Source organism: Branchiostoma lanceolatum, chromosome 10 (assembly GCF_035083965.1).
Source record: "Branchiostoma lanceolatum isolate klBraLanc5 chromosome 10, klBraLanc5.hap2, whole genome shotgun sequence".
NCBI lineage: Eukaryota > Metazoa > Chordata > Leptocardii > Amphioxiformes > Branchiostomatidae > Branchiostoma > Branchiostoma lanceolatum.
This window is the reverse complement of record NC_089731.1, coordinates 15,304,511-15,322,787: the sequence shown is the minus strand read 5'-3', so window position 1 is coordinate 15,322,787 and position 18,277 is coordinate 15,304,511. Positions and strand designations below refer to the sequence as shown.

Here is an 18,277-nt window from a genome sequence, read left to right as displayed (position 1 = left end):
GGGTGGTCTAATCAAATCGAGGACAGTGAAGTTGATTGACAGGTCATCGGGTTCCATCGAAATACCTGTGATGATTCTGAAAGAGTCTAGACACAAGATATCAACAACACGTTTGATTGGCGTTTTAAAAATTCAGTACTAAAGCTTTATGCAATCCATATATCAAGATTTGAAATAATGGCCGGCCTCCAAGTGCTCAGATTTTCGATGAGTTCCCACCACACAACGACATCGCATCTTTGATGGCTGATATGCAATGGGATAGTGTTATTCAAACTTCCTATGGATAGAAATCACTAGAAAAAATAACTTGTGAAAATACGACTTTCAACGCCCTGAAATTGCTTAGGTTGCCTTTAAAAATATGAAAATTTGGTCCTGTTTTGTAACATCACCACATACACGTCAACAACATCGCTAAAGTATCTGCCACTGCAAAAGTATGCAGGGTATTAATTGTGAATGCTATAGCCTGATACAGGCAATGCGACTACAACTCAAAACTGACATAAAATCGAAGGGGGTTTTGTCGATCATTTGTGTACAAAGGACGACAAGTGGTGATGAATGATTCACCCCGTCAAACTGACGAATGATAAGCTCCGGCCGTCAAATTCATCGGCTAACACTCTGTTACCTTAACGGAGGAGTGCGGATTCTTACAAATGTGGCTCATAAAAATCTAGGTCAACGAGGAAAACATCTGTTATTATACTCTTTATTAAACGTTATTATCTTATAAGCATTGATTCCTAAAACTTGGCTAGCTTTAGCCTAAGCAATTCAACATTTCTTTCGCAAATCAGAGTATCTGAGATTTTTGTGAGTAACGTTACATTTCCAGCAAGTGGAGATTACAGTATTGGTGATAACTCAGTAACGTAGTATGAGGTTGTCGTGTCAATGTAAATCGCCAGGTGTCACCCCTCAGGTTAGGCCAATGTTCAAGAGGGCTTGCATGCCCTTTTTCGCAAGGCGTAATCAGGCCTTTTTATTTAACTCTTCGTAATCCGTAGGCAACAGCCCAAAATCTACTCTCCAAGTAGATGAGGGGTTCCGGCATGTTTTTGACGTGTTTTTAGGCGTTTTTGTCGGGCTTTCTACATTGCCATTCTTTTTTGGTCGGTATGAAGAAACAAACAAAAATGACAAAGTAGAAAGCCCGACAAAAACGCCTAAAAACACGTCAAAAACATGCCGGAACCCCTCTTCTGCTTGGAGAGTACCCAAAATCAACGTAATTCGTAATTTGTACCTTTAGCCGTAAAGCACAATTGGTCGCTTTCATTGTACGTGGGGCGCACGGTCAGCTGACGTTTTTGAGTTATACTGACAAGCATCCGGACACACACACACAGCATTGTAGATACGGATTTTCAAGAACATTATGTATGATAGGAATATAGTATAATATAATATAATATGATATAATAAAATGCAATTCAATGTAACAAAATATAATATAACATAATATAAAAGGATATAATGTCCATGGGATTTTTGTGGTAAAACTTTTGTGTTTGTCTCTCCAAGGAGGTTTAAATAGCTATTTAAACCTCCTTGGTCTCTCCACGTCCTTTTCGGTTTTGTAAATGCAACTGATCCATTGCTATCAATCACAGACCGTGCGCTGTATAGTTGCGGCTACAATTGAACTTATTAGCACAGAGTGACGTTAATCTCATCATACAGGTAACCAATCCCACCAAGCTGAAGCTAGCCCTCGATTCGGCCTTCGATTCACAGCCTTCGATCCAGCCCTCGATTGGATTTTGCCGCCGATTCAGCCTTCGATTAGAGGGAATAGACAGAACATAGCAACCAATTCAATTACCGATTCGAAAAACCTAGAATCTATGCCAGCTCTCTTAGAACGAATATAAAAGGCAACACAATGATCAACTAATACCAAATCACTCAACAAGAAGATATTTACTTGCAAATAATGTCGGAAAGGACATAATATCACGAATTCGGCATAAAATTATAGTGACTACTAACAAGGGACACTAGCCCTCGATTCGGCCGTTGATTGGATTTTGTTCAACAGATTGCAGCGCTATTTGACGTTTTTCTAAATGTGGCCCGTGAACGTGAAAAAGTGATTAGGACACAATGGGTTCTACTGTACCTAATGCGAGTATCAAATTCAACGGGCCGGATTTAATGAACGAGCCGCGGGGGGGGGGGGGATGTCTAACCCTTCAAACGCGGAAAGAAAAGGGTACATGAAAAAGGCTTGCTGAACGGGTTGCAGCGCTATTGCTGTTTATCTAAATGTGGCCCGCGAACTTAGAATAGTAATTAGGATACGTTGAGATCTAGAGAACTTAATGCAAGTGTCAAATCTAATGGGCCTGATTTAATGAACGAGCCACAGGGGGTCTAATCAAGCACCGGTGAAGCTAGCCCTCGATTCGGGCATCGATTGCCTGGAAAAAAAGGCTTGATGGACGGCTTGTAGCGCTTTCTGCCGTTTATCGAAATGTGGCCCGTGAACTTGAAAAAGTGATTGGGACACATTGAGGTGTAATGTACCTAATGCGATTATCAAATTCAACGGACCGGATTTAATGAACGAGCCGCAGGGGGTCTAACCCTTCAAAAGCGGGAAGAAAGGGGTACATTAAAAGGCTTACTGAACGGATTGCAGCGCTATTGCTGTTTATCTAAATGTGGCCCGTGAACTTGAAATAGTAATTGGGATACGTTGAGATCTAAAGCACTTTATGCAAGTGTCAAATCTAACGGGCCTGATTTAATGAACGAACCACAGGGGGTCTAATCAAGCATCGGTGAAGCTAGCCCTCGATTCGGGCATCGATTGCCTTGGAAAAAAGGGCTTGCTGAACGGATTGCAGCGCTATTGCTGTTTATCTAAATGTGGCCCGTTGAATTTGATACTCGCATTAGGTACATTACATCCCAACGTGTCCCAATCACTTTTTCAAGTTCACGGGCCACATTTAGATAAACAGCAATAGCGCTGCAATCCGTTCAGCAAGGCCTTTTCCGCGTTTGAAGAGTTAGACCCCCCCCCCCCCGCGGCTCGTTAATTAAATCCGGCCCGTTGAATTTGATACTCGCATTAGGTACATTACATCCTAATGTGTCCCAATCACTTTTTCAAGTTCACGGGCCACATTTAGATAAACAGCAGAAAGCGCTACAATCCGTTGAACAAAATCCAATCGTCGGCCGAATCGAGGGCTAGTGTCCCTTGTCAGTTGTCACTATAATTTTATGCCGAATTCGTTTTGTCCTTTCCGACATTATTTGCAAGTAAATATCTTCTTGTTGAGTGATTTCGTACTAGTTGATCATTGTGTTGCCTTTTGTATTCATTGTAAGAGAGCTGGCATAGATTCTAGGTTTTTCGAATCGGTAATTGAATTGGTTGCTATGTTTTGTCTATTCCCTCTAATCGAAAGCTGAATCGGCGGCAAAATCCAATCGAGGGCTGGATCGAAGGCTGTGAATCGAAGACATCACCAAAGGCAACCAATGGGGTAAATACTCAAAAGTGCATTTTTCCAACCAATCACAGGCCAACTTGCCAGACCAATCAGAGGCCTGGGTACTTTTCAAATGCATGTTTCCCAACTGTAGAGTTTAATTCGCGGCCAGCTAAGCTTGGAAACGGTCGCACGTCTCTTTCTCCCGAGACCGTCCGGGGCTGCCCACCGGGCGCTGATAGCACAGTCCGCCTCGGGACTGGCCCCTCGCCTCTCCGTAACTGTTCGTCCATGGCGCGCGGTCCTTCCAGCCGCGGCTACTCGGCCACTGGATGAACGGGGTCAGTCTCACATCTACAAGTTGTAGATTGCCTTTATGGCGGGTCTTCCGGCGCGGCCATGACATCCGACAGTAAGTTTGAAATTATACTACGTCACTGTATTTTGAGACCGCAGGCTCTGCTTTAAAGCGTCTAAGCTGTGTTAGTTCAAGTGTCCCGATGAATCTGTGTTGGTAGAATTCACAAGAAATATGAAAAAAAGGTTCTGTGATTGCCAACACAATTCAAATTTTCAACGGTCAAGATGACTGTTCAACGGTCATTATTCAAACTGAAACTGTCTTTGTTCAACTGTCTTTTTTTCTCAGAAAATTATTATCCATTTGAGCAATCAAGAATGCTTCGCATAAAATGCTTATCGCACTACACTTGGAACTTGTTGGTTGGAGATTTTAGTGAATACTTGCAATTTTTGTTTTATTGTTTATTTAACAGAGGTGTCCAGTATTGATTGTATGTCACATTCTCACTTGCCATTGTCTTTTGTGTCTATTGCAGCAATGGTGTGGAGGCATCCATTGACTTACATGTCTGGACCGTGCAAGAACCTGGGCAACAACATTGAAGGTTCTTTGTGAAAACATCCAGGGCATCACTTAGCCCAGGAGTCTTCAAGAGAATGGGTGTACCACATTTGACAAGGTGAGCATTATCTGTGCAGTATAATTGTTTTACAGCAGGCTCTGCTTAGCCTTAGTTAATGGTGATAGGATTCATTATGAAAATGGATCTGTAATTGGGCATACACATGGTTTGTGCACTGGCATGGTCCACAGTTGCATCTTGTATTTGAATTTTTGGTCATGCACAAACAAGGTGTCAAGTTCTTATTTTATGTCGCATTCCCAATACCATTGGACAGCGGTTGAGCCTTTTGTGTTTGTTGCAGCTGATGTCTGTGTACACCTGCTGCGTGAGTGAGTGGCCCTGCTGCAGAAGTTAAACGGATTGAAGAAGACAAGGAGACTGTTGACTGGATTAACACCGCTGTGAGTAGAATCTGTACATCTACATAGTTGTTGCCCCCAAATAACCCCTTCAGGGGCATAGTAGGGGGGGAGTTGAGGTCCCGGGCTAAGGCGGGCAGGCCTCCAGCCTGGCACGGAACGACTCAACGGTGGGAGCCGTCGCAACTGTGCCAGGCAGGGTGTTCCACTGAGGGATGGTACGGGGAAAGAAAGAGTGATTGTATGTGTCGGTTCTAGCGTGGATGGTGTGAAACTTGAGGTCGTGGCTCCCCCGGGTGTACAACTTACTCCCGAACTTGACCGTGACATAACTTTTTGTTCAGGCCAGTGGCACCGTCTTTGAACTGAGTTTACCCATGCCAGTTCCACCAATTGTCCTGATTGCCAACAGTTTGATCTGAGTTTAGATATCTTTCAACTTATTTCTGCATGACTTCAGTTACCATTTCCACTCCTGGCCCAACAGAAAGCATCCTGGTGCCTTCGTAGCGTTTGGATTAGAACAAAGCGAGAAGATTTTTGCCTGTTTTGTCCTAATTCCCTTTGTTTGACTTTCTTGTAGCTAAAAGAAGCTTGCAATGGAAGCAGACATCTCTTAAAGTACTTTGCCGAGAGGCAGTCATCCAACGCCAAGTACGCCATCTCCACGGTGACATCCAGGAAGATCGGTGCTCGTGTGTACGCCCTGCCAGAGGACCTGGAATTGTTAAGTGTTTGCATCGTCATCAAGGGAAACAGTTCGAAGTGCAAAATGTTTCCACAGAATTGGGCTGGGACTGACTTATCATTGGCGTGATGGGAAGTCAATTATTTGTGATGTTGCATTTATAGCTTTAACTGAACGTACGATTCCCTCTGTATACCTGAGGCGTTGTTGGCAGGGCAAGTCACAATCTCTTGGTTGGTGGTAGGGTACTTGACGTGTTTTGTTGACATCCTGAGTGATGTTGTTGGTAGGGGGTTGGGACATTTTGTGAGTGGTGACTTCTTTTGCATGCAGGACTTCAGAATGTTTCTGTGGTGTACAATCTCGGTGTGTGGTTGGTTTAGTTTCTGTGGCTGTGTCAATGGCTGAGATTGTTAGCGGAGTGGTAGTGAAGTTCAGTGTTTCAGAGAACAGGGATTTTCCTGGTTCTGTTGGCTTATGACTGCTTGGGTTCTTCTACCATCTGTTGTCCTTTCTGTTTATGTAGACTGGTTGGTGGTTGTCGGGGATCTAGACCAGGACATAATTTGCTTTGTGTCATAGCTTGGAGTCCCGAACCAAGATATGGCACAGGGCCAGAAAGGAAGGCAGGTGGTTGGAGAGCCTGAGTAGTTATGAGCTTACAGAACCAGGGAATCCCTGTTCTCTGAAACACTGAATTTTACAGTCACTCCGAGAGCAATTCCGGCTATTGGCATTGTTACAGATACTGAATCTGCCATGGCATCGGGTTTGTGTACCACAGAGATAGGCTGAAGCCCTGTGTGTAGAAGTAGCTATTGCTTTTAAATGTCCTAACCCTCCACTAGCAATTGCTCAGGGTGTAATCAAAATGTGTTCAACACCTTGCCATCCATCAAGAGATCATGATTTTCTCCGCTGATGATGCTTCAGGTAGACAGGGGATTTTGTACATTTCTAGGTTGAACCTAGAACTGAAATGACAATCACAAATCTTAACTTCCTGTCAGGCCCCCAGCAATCTGTATATGAAGTCCTTGTGAATGACCTCTTATAGAATGCAAAGTGTACAGTTTTACAACAATCATGTATACAAATGTCATGTACTATGTTATGCTAGGGTCACAATTCCAAAGCTTGCGGGAAAAAGAAATACGATATAAAAGACAGCAAAACACACAAAACTTTTTAAAAAGTACTCCTTTAATTGTGTACATTCTTGATAGGCATTTTTCATTCTTTGTTTTCAAACAGCCTGGTTGGGCCCCGGCTTAGAAATGTGACCCTACTCCCTAGCATTAGAGATATATGTAGTTAAGCTAAGCTAATAGTTAACATTAGTTAGCATTTTAAGCTAATATAGTTTTCCATTTTAGTTAAGTTAGCTTAAAATGCTCACTAAGATAAAAAGAATAGCTAAGCTAAAAATGCTTAGCTTTTTTTATCTTTGTGAGCATTTTTAGCTTAGCATTTTTTAGTTTAGTTAGTTAATATTTGGCAATTTTATCTTTCTTTTTCAACGCTCAGCATTTTTAGCTGAGTCATTAGCCACTATTCTCCAAGCAGAGGTTCGGCTTGGCAATATAAAGTAAATGGGACAAAAACAGGAAGTCCGCTAGAGACGCCTAAAACCGCGTCAAAAAACAGCCGGAGCCAATCTTTTGCTTGGAGAGTAATGAGCCATTGTCATACTTAAGTGTGGTTACCATCTATACCATGTATTATGTTATGCTAGGGTAGGGTCACAGTTCCAAAGCAAACACACAAACTTTTTTTAAAGTACTCCTTTAAATTATGTATATTCTTGATAAGGCGCCTATCAAGAAGATACATAATAATGCCAGCATTTTTCATTCTTTGTTTTCAAACAGCCTAGTAGGCATAGAAATGTGACCCTACTCCCTAGCATTAGATATATGTATAGTTAAGCTTATTATGTGTGAGGTAGGGTCTAGTTCGATATTTTATTTCTTTTCTGCATTTTTCAAAATTTAGTAGATGTTGATAATATCCGTTTATGGTACAGAGGTAGTTTGTAGCCTTCTAAGTCCTATTGAATTTTGGCGGAAGGCTGATGTTGGAACACACACACGCACACACTACACACAAACTGACAAACTATCGCGCACACACACAGACTCAACACACTAATCCAAACACTATCTGGCAGATGCCTTAGCCTTAAGCCGCGAAACAACTTTCAAAAACAGTCCAAAAAGTTTCCTTTGTACCATGCATTGACTTTATTTACTGCATTTTTAACTTAGTTAGCATCTTTAGCTTAGCTTTTTTTTAGCTTAGTCACGAGCCACTATTCTCCAAGCAGAGGTTCGGCCTGGCAACATAAGTAAACGGGACAAACAAACAAAAAAGTCCGATAGAGACGCCTAAAACCGCGTCAAAAAAAAAGCTGGGGCCGAACTTTTGCTTGGAGAATAATGAGCCACTGTCACACTTAATGACAGTCGTTAACGTAGTTTGCATTTTTAGTTATCTAAAAATGCTAACTAATGCTAACTTAAGTTAGCATCTGTCAGCATTTTTAGCTTAGCTTAGTTAGTTAATATTTAGCAATTTTACCCTTTTTTTTTCAACGCTCAGTATTTTTAGCTGAGTCACGAGCCACTATTTTCCAAGGAGAGGTTCGGCCTGGGAACATAAAGTACATGTAAACGGGACAAAAAAGAAAGTCCAACAGCAACGCCTAAAACCGCGTCATAAAACAGCCCGAGCCGAACTTTTGCTTGGAGAGTAATGACCCGCTGCCTTACTTAATGAACGTTTACAACAGGGAGTGTGTTTATAAGATAAGCATGTCCTTTGTTGTTATACATTCTTTGCAAAAAGGTGTTGTTCACACTTAGCCTTGTGATCATTAGGTTTAGTGCTATTTGTACCTTTTTGTAACACATTGTACACTTTGCATTCCACCGTTTTGTGAAGAACTGCTATCAAATAAACAGTTTGAAACCAGGTGTGTAGTTTATATTTCACATTAGATTGTCAGGAAAATTGATGCTTTCTCCCTCCCCACCCACAAATTTGCATAAAATGGATGTTCCCCCTCCCCACATCCTCACTGACCTGAAATGGTGTCCCTCACCCAGACCTAAAAGTGCATGATCCCATCTCTCCCATGCTCTAAAGTCTTATGTTAAATGGATGTTCCCTCTCTTCCTTTCCAAACCCTTAACCCATGTGAAATGGATGGTCCCTTTACTTTCCCAGAAACTCAACCCCACTTTGGTAGTGCCTCTTTTTCCCAGCCCCATGTAAAGTGGATGTTCCCTCCCTTCTCCTTTTTATAGATCGTTAGCCCCTAGTGAAATGGATCGTCCCTCCCTTTCAAGACACGCAACCCCATGCTCTAGAAAACCGCCTCGGCCGAAGAGTGTATATTGTATAGTTTCAAGGTTAGATAAAGGTTGAGAGAAAATAGATGGTCCTTCCCGACGTTAAATGGATCCTCCCTCCCTTTCAAGGCAATCTACCTCATATGAACTTGATGGTTCCTCCCTTCCCAGACCCTTACCCCCATGTTGAATGGACGATCCCTTCATCCAATGTGAAGCGGTACCCGCTGCATTAACGCTTTTTTTATTGAAACAAAAAGCAAAGGATTAAACCGGGGTCTCTCAGTTACCAACTCATTGATCACTTGATAGGTTGCTTCCAGTTGAGCTATAAAAGTTACAGGGACATCCATAGTTTTAGACAATGCTCTTTATACAAACATAAAAACACAAGCATGGTTTCATACAAGAACTGTTTAATGATCACAAACTTCACTGAATTACATGAATGATGACGACAATTAGAATGATTGAAATATCATACCATACATAATATACTCATATACATATACGCTATAAAATCTAGTAAAGCGCAAAATAGCATAAAGAGTAGATCAACATACAGCTAATATCTAGTCAACATTTTTTTACCAAAACATACTTTCACGGCGCAATATTTGTGTGTATTTATTCGCTTAATACCAAAAGCTTATATCCTTTTTACCACAAGACGGATGTAAAAGTTACAAAACTGAAATTCTTCCTGTTAAGAGAAAACGTGCATGAGATAATAGTGCCTTAAGCCCCTATCTCATAGGACCCGCGACATGTTGGCGACGGCTCGCCGCGTCCAAAATTTGATTTTATGTTACCCTTGAATTTATGATGTGAGTATCATGCAAAATGTACAAGCATTACGTAAAAGGCAACAAAACACACAAAGCGTAAAAACATCGATTTCTTATCGATAAAATTCGGTTGCAGCGAGATTGCAAAGGTGTAGCGGGTCCAGTGAGATAGGGAAGTTTTCTTCTCAGCAAGAGCCTAGTATTTCAGACATGTTTCTTTCTCGACTTTCGATTCAACGTCTCTGGTTCCCCCATGCATGCCCTCCTGATTGTTACGTTTCTAATCCTTCGGTTGATTCACTGGTGATATTATTGACTGTTCCTTGATTTGACACATCTGAAAAATCAGTCAATTTTTAAGCTGTGTGCTCCTGGTTGACTGACTTCGTTTACAGAGAAACTCTCCAATCTACAGTTTACTTTTGTCTTTGCACATTTCTCATAGAGCGAAGTGTTAGCTGCAGTATTTCTATCTATGGGCAACCCTACTTCAGCTGAAGCTGCATAGAAAGTCACCGAGTCATCGTCCTCAAGGTTCTCGTTTTGTGAGGCCTGTTCTGGTGTATTACCTACGCCCTCGCAGTTGTCTGTCACTCGCTTATGTACACTGCTATGACATTGTTGTACATTTATCATCATTGTCACATCTTTTGTACAAATATACAAATACATATTCAAATAACTGATAACCTCTTTAAAATAACTTTTTTCTACTACAAAGTAGCTCAATATTTCTTTCACAAATCAGAGCATCTGAGATTTTTATGAGCTACGTTGTAGGAATTGAATTGTCGATATCTTGGCAACGTTATATGAGGCTGTCGTGTCAATACAAACCGCCAGATGTCGTCCCTCCGCTTAAGCAATTTTTTATTAAGTTTGCACGAAAAACAACAATTACTGCTGAGAAAGGGTAAAAATGAGAACGTGTAGCTGCGAACGTTTAAATGAAAATCAAGACACGCATATTTTTTTACACGTCAAAATATCGTTTTCTTCTTTTATGCGAATCTTTGTCCAAATATTTCGCTACATGCAGAATAGAAACTAAGATGGCGGACGAAGAAGTCGAGAAAACGTACCGTTGGGAAGGAGATTATGAGAAAACTTGGTACGTATGATTAATAACTACCATTTACGTATGATTATAAATCATAAGCAACTAATATACATCCATTTAAACTCAGTGTTTGTTTATCTATTGCTAACGGGAGCTGTCAGACTTTGTTATAAGTGGGAGTTGGGGGAGGGGGGCGGTATTAGTAGGGGAGCATGTGTGCATGAAGTGTGCTGTTGTCGGTAGTTGGACGCCTAGGGTGACGTATTAAAAGCCTTTGCAGATCTGAATGATAACCATTCCACGATGAGAAGTTGTTAGATCATTCAATAGCTGTCTAAAACACTAGTGAGATAGGATCTGAAAGGGTTTTAGAAATAGAGTGCAGTCTGTCAATGCGTTCAAATGCAATGAAGTGCACTATGTTTTCACTTAATATTAAATGAGAGTAAAGCACCAAGAGTGACTGCCTTGAATGTCTACATCTACATAGGGATTGCCCCCAAATAACCCCTTCAGGGGCAAAGTAGGGGAGGAGTTAAGGTCCCGGGCTAGGGTGGGCAGGCCTCCACCCTGGCACGGAACGACTCAACGGTGGGAGCCGTCGCAACCGTGCCAGGCAGGGTATTCCATTGTGGGATGGTACACGGAAAGAAATGTTGCAACCACTTATCCATATTCACATGTCAACTATATAAACATCATAACATGATTAAGCTTCTAGTTGGGACTCAATATTTTTAGCTAGCAAAATATGAATATGAAATATATTTTTATGGGATATTCACAGTTTACGCTTCTCCATGCAATATGGAAGCAATCATACCAGTACTTAAGTGTAAGACGTTTTAAAAATGTTGTTAACATTGCCTCCTGCCTGTGAAGGGAGGTACTGCAGGAGGATGCAGCAGGCTCACTCCAGGCCAGTGTGGATGACATCATCCATAGGGCCAAGAGGAGGAGGTGAGGTCAACGACCTTTCATCATCTGGTTATTTCCTACCATCCTGCAGATATGATACACGCTAGATTGGATTTATATGACTTAATAATTCAGGAAATAGACAAGTTTTTTTGTCACATTTTCTCTTTCACATTAAATTGACTATTGCGTGCAGTCTATACAAAAAAGTTGATGCCAACAGTATTTTATAAAGAGAATTCAACTCTACAACTGGATAAGAATTCATAGATTTATTTCCGGACGTTTCGAGTGACATCCATCACTCTTCTTCAGCATCACACATTTTAGTGACGCTGAAGAAGAGTGGTGGATGTCACTCGAAACGTCCGGAAATAAATCTCCGAACCTTTATCCAGTTGTAGAGTTGAATTCTCTTTATATATTGGTTACCTGGATGTCTAACCTTCACAAACGTACCAACAGTATTTTGTATTGAAATATCTTAATATCATGTTTTCATTCTGTTCTTTCTTTCTTCAGACTACAGGATAGACAAGTCAATGTTCGACTTGGGATGGTGAGTTACTTAAGTTACTTTCTCCGTACCATCTTTATGTAAACACAACCCTTTATGTATAGAACTACGTGGTTGTAGCACTTCATTGTTGTACAGTCACCCATTTGGTAACTCCAATAGAAGCAATTTTTAAAGCATTAATTACTGTTGTTATACACCGTTCCCAGATGCGACATCTGTTTGTAGTGGTAGACATGTCACAGTCTATGGAAGACCAGGACCTGAAACCAACACGGATCCTGGTTACTCTAAAGGTAAGGCTTACCTTGTGTAATTGGAAAAGAATAATGTTAATCTTAAGTTTTATGTGAGGCGTACCAAGAAGTAGAATGCCCATGTTAGAAGTAATCTTAAACTTAAAGCTAATATTGTAAACGTTAAACTTACTGGTCTTTGGGGATGATTTCTTTTCAATGAATTCATTTTTAAGTGTTTGTTCATTGATTCACTTTCCTTGATAATTTGAATTTCATATTGTATATTATTTTGTTCCTGTTTTCTTTTATCTGGGTGACTCTCTCGATGACAGGGCACAGCTTTTCAGAGAAGCCCTGGCATATGATATTTGGCACAAGTACTCACTCAGACTTACCATTACATTTACATGTACATCTTTCCATTCTTTTCAGTTACTGGAGAATTTCATAGAGGAATATTTTGACCAGAATCCCATTAGCCAGGTAGGACTCTCATTACTCTTCATATGTTATTTTATTTTGTTCAAATACATTTGAAGTACAGTAGAATCCGCTTAACTGCACCAGCCATTTGTCAGCGTTTTTGGTGCAATTATCCGGCTGGTGCAATTATGCGAAATACCCAGCTGGACCGCACCACCGACCGAGGGGGTGTATTGTTAGTCAGAAACAGTAGCACAAAGAAAACAGACGACAGTATTCAGTTATTAACTTTATTTATTGACCCTTTGCTGAAAATAAAGAAATGACTACGAACATGTTTTGATTTTGCATTCTTTAATTTTTCCATGCGATCTACCGCATTACAACACACGTAATGTTACAGGGGAGGCATTCTTAAACATCGTCATGCCATTCATGGGATAACAGTTTCTATGTTACATTACGTAGAGTGCAGTTGTCGATTTACGTAAATCATGTACCGCCATGAGACTAGGACTTGAAACTAAAACTTGGTTACTGATTACGGGTGACCCGCCCGGGACCTCCCATATGATTCCTGTAAACGTAGCTGTCAATGGAGACCGCCTTCTTTTGTTACTCAAAATAGTTTTGAACATATTGGCAGTATTGCGCCTTTACACCGGCAGGTATCGGCTCACTTGTACCGCGTTTACCGATTTTAGCGCACCTTTTCAGTTAACTTGTCAAGGATTTTTGAAAAAAATTGGTGCAGTTATCCGGCAAGGGTGACCATGCGTGGTGCAGATATGCGGAGTCACTAACAATGTAGTGAATGGGAACCGGTTTTGGATATTGGGATTCGGTGCAGTTAAATGGAAGTGCAATTAAGTGGCTTCGTCTGTATATCACCTTGAGAAGGTCCTAATCTAAACAGAGATGGAATTGACTATCAATGTCTTTCTGATTTAGAATTAATCCTTCACATTTTGTTCCGCCAGTTTTGCAATGTTGGGTTGAGGATGGTAATCTCCTACCTAAAGCCTCTATCCCATGGCCACTGGACCTGCGGCTCATTGGCGGTCTCCCTGCGTTCTAAATTACAGGTTTGCGTAGCAAAACCTTTGCTGGTTTCTTTGGCATGTGTGGTGGCCGCCATCTTGATTTTGTGACGTGGCAGGGTAGCCATACCATTTCATTGGGAGGGGTGTTTTTTTGTGCCGCTAGCGTTCTCTCTATTTTTGAAGTATTTGCAGCAATACTTAACTCTAGTTGGATTTGCGTATGACTAGAAAGATAACAAAACACACAGTATGAAAACAACAAAAATGAAATTCGTTGAGCGCGCTGTCAAATCGCTCAGTTGCAGCAAGGTCGCCAATGTACCATGCGATGCAGTGGCATCGTGTAGCGCAATCGGTAGGGTGTTTCGCCCAGAACCGAGAGGTCCCGAGTTCGAAACCACTGCTATGCCCCGATGTTGTGCCCTTGGGAAAGGCACTTTACACGACTTTCCTCACTCCACCTAGGTGTGAATGGGTACCTAACTTTGGTTGGGGAAGGTTGTATTGAGGTCACCTGCTGGCGCCGAATGGCAGCCGCACAGACCCTTGCCACAGTTCCACAAATTGCAAGTGTGGAGCAAATATGTATCTGTTCTGTATTATGTGACTGTAAACCCTGCAGCAATTCAGCACTGACTGCCATTGCACAGGTAATTTCTGACCAATAAACCATTATTATTATATGGGCTCAGTGAGATAGGGGCTTAAAGGTGCCCTAAGCGATTTCAGGGGGTGAAACTTGAAAAATTCTGGCGTAAACAATTTTGTTTGGTGAAGTTGAAATTGACATTTACTTCCCCATATTAGCACATCTGCATCATTATTTCATACTTTGGGCATTTAAAAATAACACAGAAGCAAGCCACAAAAGGAGTATTTTATTTATTGGGTCCCCCCAAAAATCAGGCCCAAAATCCAGCCGTAACCGTTTTCTGTCGACAACTTTCGGTAACTTCCGGCCGCGTGACGTCACAATGCCCAAGCACGTTGAGCCATGACCACGTGATTATTTCTTAGGAAGCGTTCGGGACTTATCGGTCAGAATCGTGCATGTTCGGAAGATTTGAAATGATGGCTGGCCTCCAAGTGCTCAGATTTTCAATGAGTTCCCACCGCACAACGACATTGCATTTTTGCTCTAAACTTATCTAAACTAACAATGGATATCTAAACTTACAATGGATAGAAATCAGAACAAGATTGACTTTGAATATGTGACTTTCAGCGCCCTAATATTGCTTAGGGCACCTTTAACAATAGGCTACTTCCTTGTACCAAGCTTACAGTGGTAAGGACTTAAAGGAGAATCTGTTATCTCAGATAGGTGTCATCACGACTAAGAATAAGAGGGCGGAGAAGCTGACGGAGCTGGGAGGGAACCCCAAACGTCACATCACCCAGCTGAGGACCCTGAGCAGCGCCTCCTGTGTCGGGGAACCCTCCATCATGAACTCACTGGACCTCGCAGCACAGACTCTCAAGTACGCCATTTTTCAACTTAAGCCACTTCAGTAGAGACTAGGGCTGTCTCCAGGACCCGTTCCTCCATCCCGAGACTGAAACTTGCTTTTAAACTTTACCCCGTCTGTCCAAAAAACTGAATTTCATGACATAATCATAAGCTTAGATGACAGATTTAACAGCAAAAATTAACAACATGGGGTTCCAAATTCCAATTGAATTGAATTTTGCCTTCTCACTTGAAATTCCTCAACCATTAATCAAGATTAATTAATGCCTTCCAAGGCTTGCGATAAATGTTACGACACTATGGATGCCCTCCCCCAAAACAATGAATGGGATGGACAGAATTTTAAATTTGAAGCTGGAGACAGCCCTGGTAGAAACTTGCTTTTAGCCATTTTTAGGATTAAGTAAAAACACAGCCACAGTGCATGACTATGTGGCTTTGAATGGGTTTAGTTACTTACAGTTTATACAAATGGAGGGCTTCAGTTTATAACAAGGCAAACAGATTTGATTAAAAAATCTCAGACATTAAACCTCTGCACGTAAAACATGTTGTTATTTACCTTGTAGTGGCACATAGGTCAGTTTCCTTGCTGTTTCTATAGCAGGGTATATTTCTACAGGGAGGGGTTGCTATCCCTTCCTTTTTTGTGACACCTCCTCAAACACGGGACTCCCATTTTATGTCCCTTCCAAAAGATGGGTGCAGCCCCAACTGAGATGTCCTGTCCCAGGATTTGAACCAGGTTAGGAACTAATTGGAACCAGGAGCTCAACTGTGAGGCTGCTACCCGTTGAAATATAGGGACATCCCTTTGTAAAACATACTTATCAAGAAAAATAGGGGTGACTTGGTGTGTTTTGCTGAGAACACTAAGCTGTAGCCAAGCCACATTGCAAGAGTGTGTAAAACTTGTAGCTAGACGACTAGCTAGACAAAAAAAGGATCATGCATCACCTCAGTTGAGGATGAGTGCCTTATCCCCTGCCCCCTTAATGACACATGCATGAATGTTGTGTTCCTCTGCTCTGTTCCTCCCAGACACATGCCGACCCACACCAGTAGGGAGGTGCTGATCATCATGGGAAGTCTCACCACATGTGACCCTGGGGACATCAACATCACCATGAAGGTCAGACACTTTTCTTAAGGAAGACTGGTATAAGCCTTTGCCTTGTCATTGACACCCCGACCAATCGATCGCATTAAAACTCAGATTCAAATAAGCCATGACCCGACAAATTGCTTTCTAAGTTGCCTTAATGACTAAATCTGACAAAACAAACTCGCCAATGAGATGCTAGAAGGTGTCAGCTTTTGACAGATGTTTTCAGATTAACAATTTTGGCACTTTGGGAGTGATAGAACGTATCCGCGATTTAACGTTTAAAGAAAAGTAGTAGAAATATGTTTTTTCAAACTTTAAATCACAGATACTTTCTATCACTTCCAAAATTGTCAAATTGAAAACATCTTTCAAAAGCTGACACCTTCCAGCATCTCACTGGCGAGTTTGTTTTGCCAGATTTAGTCACTAAAGCAAACTAGGAAGCAATTTGTCGGGTCATGGCTGATTCGAATCTGAGTTTCAATGCGATCAATTGGTCGGGGTGATTGACTATAAGCCATGCTGGCTGAAAAATGCCTACCTACCTACCTAGACCTTTGACCTCCAGGTCGTTGGGGGGCAAGGTAGACATGGAAAGAGAAAGCTGTCTCCAGTCTGAAATACAATACATGTAAATGGATAAGTTTATCTGATTTTGACACAAAAATACAACATTGCCTGTCATCTCCAACAATACCAGTTCCAGGGCTAGCCCTTTGTAATAGCAACACTACTAGTTAGGTATCCCTGGCTGTGTGCGCTGAGCAGTCAAACCAATAGATAGATAGATAGACAATACCAATATTATTGCAGGAGTTAACAAATTTACCTAGCAGTTGAAAGTCAAAGCGACAAAAAAATCAATGCCACTTGGCCGAAAAATAGCAAATTGCGAGCAAAAATACCGGGGAAATATGAGCAGAAAAACCTTAGCTTAAGATTTTAGAGGAATTCCTGGTTAGCAAAGCCTTCATTTTTCAAGAAAATAATAAACGTACCGTCTACAATAAGAAAGCACTGGGCGGATTTCGAGGCAAAAAAAAATAAACGTACCGGTACGTTTATTTGAGAGGTGAGAGTAAGATTTTTTTATGGTTCTATGTTCAATAACAATTCTATGATTATGTTTAAAATGTAATTAGGAAATCTTGTCTTTTGGTGTCATTAGCACTTTAACTAACAGGCCTCAAAATTAACTTTTTTCCCTACTGTCCCAGCATTGTCCCAAAAATAAATTTCAACTGTCCCGAAGTGAGGATGGACTGTCCCAACCCTATTTTCAGAAGTTATGTATTACAACAAGGAGGTTAAAATAGGATTACAACAACTATAAAGCTCAGTAAGAGTACAGTATTGCTGTGTAAGCTTATTATTTCCATGAAAAATGGAGATATAGTTTTGGGTGTGTCTGTCTGTCTGTTTGTCTGTCTGTTTGTTTGTGTTTCCGCACCTTTCCAGTCAGCATAACTCAAGAGCCTCTTGATGGATTACAATGATATTTGGTATGTGGGCAGGTGTTGTGAAGCCGAAATTCAAGGTCGATTTTGGGCCCCCTGGTATGTGACCTTGGTACTGCAACAAAACTTCAATTTTTGTATCTTTTGACCTGGACGTGCTGTGGTCTTGATTTTTGGGTGGCAGATAGCTTGTGATGTAATAAAGAAGTGGTGTAGGTTTGGGCCCCCTAGCAGCTTCCTCTGGAACTGCAGGGGCGTTTTTGTGAAAATCTTCTTAGGAGAATAACTGAACAAAGGAACAACGGATTTCCATGATATTTAGTATGCAGGTAGCTTAGATAGAGATATACACAATGAAGTGCAAATTATGCTAATTGGGACTTAATTTGCATAGCTAATGAGGAAAATCTATATTTACAGTGTTTTCCATTATAAGAGTCAAATACATGTATTGTATGTAGTTTATGGA

General features: G+C 41.3%; 1 protein-coding gene and 1 long non-coding RNA gene across 2 annotated transcripts in view; both read left to right on the top strand.

Moving 5' to 3' along the window:
• The first annotated feature begins 3,536 nt into the window (after nucleotides 1-3,536).
• On the top strand, nucleotides 3,537-4,779 carry LOC136443724 (uncharacterized). The gene is made up of 3 exons (XR_010757198.1): nucleotides 3,537-3,867; nucleotides 4,295-4,438; nucleotides 4,686-4,779. It is a non-coding gene; the product is annotated as an uncharacterized lncRNA (long non-coding RNA).
• Nucleotides 4,780-10,579: 5,800 nt separating this feature from the next.
• Nucleotides 10,580-18,277, top strand: part of LOC136443529 (general transcription factor IIH subunit 2-like) — a 42,719-nt gene continuing 35,021 nt past the window's right edge. Inside the window, exons 1-7 of the mRNA XM_066440811.1 lie at nucleotides 10,580-10,683; nucleotides 11,515-11,592; nucleotides 12,073-12,109; nucleotides 12,277-12,363; nucleotides 12,739-12,789; nucleotides 15,093-15,253; nucleotides 16,285-16,375. Coding sequence (XP_066296908.1) covers nucleotides 10,625-10,683; nucleotides 11,515-11,592; nucleotides 12,073-12,109; nucleotides 12,277-12,363; nucleotides 12,739-12,789; nucleotides 15,093-15,253; nucleotides 16,285-16,375 — 564 coding nt within the window. The 5' untranslated portion in view covers nucleotides 10,580-10,624. The remainder of the gene's footprint in view (nucleotides 10,684-11,514; nucleotides 11,593-12,072; nucleotides 12,110-12,276; nucleotides 12,364-12,738; nucleotides 12,790-15,092; nucleotides 15,254-16,284; nucleotides 16,376-18,277) is intronic.